Below are 6,210 nucleotides of genomic sequence, written 5' to 3'. Positions count from 1 at the left end.
AGAAATTCCTTATTGCTTTGACAAAATCATCACCTATGATCCTCCAACATGCCTTGAAGAACAGTGAATTGAATCCATCCATTCCCAGTGCTTTGTCATTATCTATATCTACTAAAGCTTCAATAATCTCATCTCTCGAGATCTGCCCTTGCATCTGATCATTTTCCTCTTGTGTTACTGTTTCCCTTGCATGCGTTCCTTCAAAATCAGCAAAGCTTACCATTTGTAAATCCTTTGGACTGAATAGTTACTTGTAATAGTTAACACATTCCTCGCCAATGTCTTCCAAATCCTCTAAGACTTTCCTTTGTGCATCTTTCAAACAAGTTATTTTGTTTGTACTTCTTCTTGTCTTAACCGACTTAAAGAAGTATTCCGTGTTGTTATCCCCCAGAATTATAGTCTGATCCCTCGATTTCTGTTTGTAGAAAGACTCTTCTGTTTTTGCTGCCTTCACATACTCCTTTATGACTATCCTCTCTTCCTTAATAAGATTCTGATTAATAGGATCCACTTCTAGTTTAGTCTGCACCTCATTCATTTGTTTCTTTGTCGTGTCTGCTCTAGATTGTATCTGTCCCACTACCTCTCGATTCCACTTAATCAGTTCCAGCTTTACATTCTTCAGCCTCCTCATGAAGGTGTACATTGGATTCCCAACTACTTCGATTGCCCACGCCTCCTCTACTGTTTCTGCAAACCCTCTCTCTTGAATCCACCATTGGCGTGTGGCCTGATGTAGCTCCTTGATTCAGGAATTCAGCTTGTGTATCCCCAAACTTGCTTACCCATTCAGCATTAACTAAAACCCTATCTAACTTTCTCCAAGCTCTATTCTCTTGCTTATTGCTCCAAGTGAAAAAATGGCCTTTATATCTCATATCAACCAATCCAGCCATTATAACACAATCAAGGAGGTCTTGAAAGTGTACAGTTCTTGTTTCTGAGGCACCCACCCTTTCCTGAGCATTAAGAACTGAGTTAAAGTCCCCTAAAATTATCCATGGTAGCGTCGTGTCAGAGATATTGACTAGGTCATTCCATAATGTTCTCCTGCTAATCATGTTGTTTGAAGCATACAACATAGTTACCAAGAACTTCTTACCATTAATCATGGTACACTCCATAGTAATACTCTGCCCATCCTTTAAAATCAAAACCATGTAGCATTCTTGTGTGTTCCAACAGAGCCATACTCTTCCCAGATCATCACTACTATAATTGTGTTCGCATTGCCATCCATTACATACCATATTCAGTACTTGTGCCATATTCACTTCCTTGACTCTTGTTTCTAGTAGCCCCATAATGCTTAGCTCAAACTTCCTTATCATCTCTTTTACTTCATAATGTTTGAACCCTTGGTTGAATCCCCTCATATTCCAACACCTGATTCTTATCATTACAATGTATTTTGAAGATTCAAGGTAAATATAAAAAAACAATCATTTAACTAGGCTCTGGGGATGGTTAACTTGGCCCAGTTAAAACGAATTGTTTTCGGCAGAAAGATGTGTGACCTCGGGTCGGCCAAAGGTTTCAACGGCTTATCAGCTTCGTAGGTGCCCGTTTGCTAACGATGAGACCAATTCAAGAACCAAAACAACTGGTTCCAACCGAGAATGTATTAGATTAGTTTCATACTTACTTGCTTCGTAGAGTGGAATGAATTCCAATCCAGCGACATTCTTTAAAGGTCGGGTCCAAGCGAAAAGCCAAAACACAAGCCGGTGAACCAAATTGGGCAAGATGGCTAGTTGTAGAGGCAAACGTAGAAAAGTAAAGAGAGGGCTACACCGATGCTTGTCCTTAAAGACGGGGTGCTCTTGTGTTCACTAGAATAGATGGGGTTGGCCCCAAGTCGAATTGAGGAAAGAAGAATCCCGGGATCAAGCCCCAACAGCATCAGAGACAAAAGGACTTGGAGTTGTGCTTGCAAATGCATGAATTGCTTCATCCGAGACTTTCACTTCACCACCGACTTCTACAGATTGTCAGGACATGCCCATAAAGACAAAGAAGTTAACAAAGAAGTCGAAATGTCGTAAAAGAAGAAATAGATCTAATCACTAGCAACTCCTTGGGATAACTACTGCATGGATTCAATTCCGGCGTGCTTTGAAAGGGAGTTAGAGACGTGGGACTTTCGACAGCAGAGTGTAACAAACAAACTCACTTCGAGCTCTATCTTCCATTTTTTCTAAGCTTTACTGTCTCTGTTTCTGTGAAGCAATCGGGACACAGCCTAAACTATTCTTGGCGGGGGTTACCGAAGAGAAATGAAAAAATTCTTTCCTTTTTTTTTTTATACTTTATTTCTATAAGAATAAAAATCACCCATCAAATATTGAATGACTAAGCACTCAGATCCTATCATGAGTCTTGATACATAGTATCTTCAGTCCTTTCCACAACTCCTAATTTTATTCCCCATCGTCCCATCCAATCTAATTCACGACTCATTAAGTAGACACTACACTAGTAGGGAAGGTAATTAGGAAGGATTTGGAGTCATTTTGGAATCGGGAAAAACTTTCTTTACCTACCGAAGGGTATCTCGAAGCGTAAGCAAGGGAGTGCCTTATTGTATCGTATTTATGGTTGGTGATAGTCATTCTCTCGTGTACTTATATCTGGTCAATGCCATTCTGTCTAGTAATTCTTTCTCTCTTGACTCATAGCATTCAGCATTCAAGTATGTCTTTCTAGTTGATGAGTCTTTCTTTCCTTCGTGACTCTCGGATCGAAGCGAGTAGTTGCCAATCAACTTGTTCTGTGCCGTTAGCGACATTTATTTCTGGTTGGATAGTCTATTGTTGGTGGTCAGCAGGGGTCATTCCCTCGCCCGAACGCAATCAACTTTAGGAGTGTAAAGGCTAGTATCCGTCCCTTCATCTCCGACTTGATGTGCACCAGACCGGGCTCGGTTGGGTCTAGCGATTCTTTCTATCTCCTACGGCCCAACTACTGGCTGGCTGGATTTCAACACTCAACTCCACCTCCAGCTTGCCTTGTGTGTTCCCCAGCCCCCTGTCCAACTGATGCTTCTCTGCAACCTAAGTGATGTGGCCCCCATCTTCTACTCCTAGTTTCGTCTAGTGCCCGGGAGCTAAAGCATCACCTCGCATCTCCCTGCCCAGCCAACATAGAATATCTAGTTGACGCGAGGGAAGACCCCACGAAAGAAAGAAGGGGAGGGCGCCGGAACCGATGGCGGCAGAAAGGAGGCTCCGATGCCTATCCAACAACCTCAAACAACCATCGAGGCGCATGCATAAACGTCAACTTCTCCTGCGCTAGTGAAGAATCTCATCTCATTCCCGCCGGTGCGGGCTGTAGCAACAAGCGCAACACCAACGCCTTTTTTCTGATCCCGCCCCGCTCCACTAATCCATCGACTTCTCCTCAACCGCTTTAGCAACTAAGCCACCTGGATCTTCTTATCTCTCTCTTGTTTCAGCCAATAACAATCATTCAAGATCGGGCTCCTAGATCCAAGTTCCATCTGGCACGATCTATTTGACTCTGCGGGTAAGCTAAAATTTGGTCTAACAAACCACCATCCCACAGGGGCGCCAAAGGGCAACTCACCCTTGCTAGTTCTAGTGTTTTCCATTTTCTCTCTTTCCGCACGCTTAGCCCTTTGTGAAATGAATCCCTTTTCTAATCGGATTGAGATAGACTCTTTAATTGGAGGATAGAAGCAAAGAAATGCCTACCTACAATAACAGATCTACTCTTCCTCATCTCGCCTCCTTACCTTGCTTTTCAACCTTAATTTCGAATGTTGTAAGGACTGAACCTTATTCTATAATCGGACTTGATGGAATAGGTCATTTTTTCAAAGAAATGCATTTGATAAGCATCGCTTCGGCTTCTTTCATCACGAAAGGGGTTCAATAAAAAGGCGGTGAAAAAAGCAAACCGGACTTCCGAACCAATCATTACAACCCGTTTGGCAAATAGGTATCCATATCTTGCCCTTTTTTACACCTTCTGCGGGGTGGTACAGTCATTTAAACTTCTTCCTTAAGTTCTCCATTATAGAAAGCATTCGTCGACATCTAACTGGTGGAGCTTCCAGTTCATCGTTTGCAGCCACTTTAAGAATCACTCTCCTCTCTTTCTACAGTCGGTGGCTCTTCTTTGCTTGGATTGCTTTGTCCAGTCGTGAAGGAAGTCTTTTTCCCTTGTCTACCAATAGTAGTTGGGTTGGAGCTCTATTTCCACTCCCGCTTTCACTCACATTTTTTTCCACCAAGAACGTTTTATGAAACTCTTTGACCCCCAAATTTGGAGTATCCTACTTTCACGCGATTCATAGGGTTCAACAAGCAATTGATATTTAACAATCAAAGGTGTAGTATTGCTTGTAGTAGCAGTCCTTATATATCGTATTAACAATCAAAATATGGTCGAAAGAAAAAATCTCTATTTGATGGGGCTTCTTCCTATACCTATGAATTACATTGGTCCCAGAAATGATACATTAGAAGAATCTTTTGGGTCTTTCTTTTTTTTTTTAATTGGAAAGCGGAGTTGTTATAGGGGTCCCCTACCCCTTTTCATTAAAATAAGAGTAATCTGAGCTTGTTACAATCTTACATATAGTTTTCCTACTGCATCATCATATATTATTTTCTTTACATCCTCCGAAAAAGAGCTAGGTTCTATCTCAATATAGCTAACTGTGGGTATAGTACTTGCCAATGCATCTGCAAGCTTGTTAGCTTCTCTGTATGTGTGAGTGATAGAGAAAACTTCCAGCTGTTCTCTCATTTGGTTAATATGCCGCATCATCTTTTCTGCTTGCCACGGGTGTTGTCCTACATTTTTGAAAAAAGAGATCACATTCTCTAAATCTGTTTGCACTTTGAGTCTCCTTATTCCTTGCGACACAGCCATCTTCAGTCCTTGTTCGACACCTTGCAGTTCTATTAGTGCAATGGTCCGCTTGTTTGACTTTCCTTTACTTGCGCTAATGACTCGCCCATTCCCATCTCTGATAACCGCAGCCCATCCTCCTAATATCCCTTGCAAGCTGCCATCTGTATTCAAATTTTGAACTCCTTCTGCTTTTGCTCGTTCCCACTTGCAGACCTTTTGATTTCTCTCTTTCATACTTACTTCCACATTCCACAGCTCTTGGAACCATTGTTTCTCTGGACCACCTTCCATCTGGATATCCATTGCTATTAACTTGGTTCTGACATCTTTCAATATCAGATACGCCACCTGATGATTGTGTGTCTGTTTGTTATCAAAGATTTTCTCATTTCTTGTACGCCATATCCAATATATGTATCCATTCCAGACTAACCTTATAGCATCATGTTTCGGTCCTTGGCCTGCTGCCTTGCTCTGCACCCAATCAATTTCATCTTTCTACATGTTCGCCTGCACTCGATTATACCCCATTTTAGCTAGTATCATCTGCCACACTACCTTTGAGTAATCACATTCATGGAAGAGATGCTCTGTTGTTTCCACCTTGTTCCAGCAGAGAATGCATAAGTCGCTGGTTACCTTCTTCCATTCTTTCATCTTGTCTAGTGTTTTCAGCCCCCCATTTATTGCCATCCAGCTGATGAAGGAGTGGTGAGGAATCCTATTTGAGAACCAAATCAGTTTATACCATGGCACCGCCTGTCGTATCCCTCTCAACCCTTCATACGTATCCCGCAGACTATAGTCTCCCTTCAGAGTAGCTGTCCACACCAGTTTATCATCTCCCCCCATTATTTCCTTTTCTTCACAAATCAGGTCCACTACCTCTCGTATATGCACTTTAGTGTGTTCTGGAAAGTGCCACTCCCCTTGGACAATAAATTCAGCAACCTTTACATTCAAATGACAGTTTGAGCTATAAGGAAAAACTTGCAGAAATTTATCTCTCAGTATTCCACTCGGATGCCATGGATCAAGCCAGAATTGTGTATTAGTTCCATCACCGATTTGGTGTGTTACTATCTGAGCAGCTTCTTTTCTTTCTTTGAGGAGGTTTCGCCAACACCATGAACAATCATTTGGTATCTTGAGCTGCCAAAAATTCTTCTCTTTGATTAGGTTCCTGTACACCCACTCCACCCATAGGTTATCTGCCTTCGTTACTATTTTCCAGATGTGCTTCATAGCCGATGCTTGATTCACCTTAGCCAGATTCCTCACCCCCAATCCTCCCTCTTCATACGGGTAACACAAGTCCTCCCA

At 42.0% G+C, this 6,210-nt stretch overlaps 1 protein-coding gene across 1 annotated transcript; it reads right to left on the bottom strand.

Moving 5' to 3' along the window:
• Nucleotides 1–599: 599 nt before the first annotated feature.
• On the bottom strand, nt 600–1,334 carry LOC147487901 (uncharacterized). Its single transcript, XM_086574183.1, has one exon. The coding sequence runs from the start codon at nt 1,332–1,334 to the stop codon at nt 600–602; it is 735 nt and encodes a 244-aa protein (XP_086430309.1).
• Between the last annotated feature and the right edge of the window lie 4,876 nt (nt 1,335–6,210).

The sequence above is a fragment of the Coptis chinensis genome, chromosome 7 (assembly GCF_015680905.1).
Source record: "Coptis chinensis isolate HL-2020 chromosome 7, ASM1568090v1, whole genome shotgun sequence".
NCBI classification, from domain to species: Eukaryota; Viridiplantae; Streptophyta; class Magnoliopsida; order Ranunculales; family Ranunculaceae; genus Coptis; species Coptis chinensis.
This window is presented reverse-complemented; position numbering and strand designations above follow the sequence as displayed.

Coding starts and splice junctions, on each gene's coding strand:
- LOC147487901 (XM_086574183.1), bottom strand. CDS start 1,334: ATGATAAGGAAGTTTGAGCTAAGCATTATGGGGCTACTAGAAACAAGA.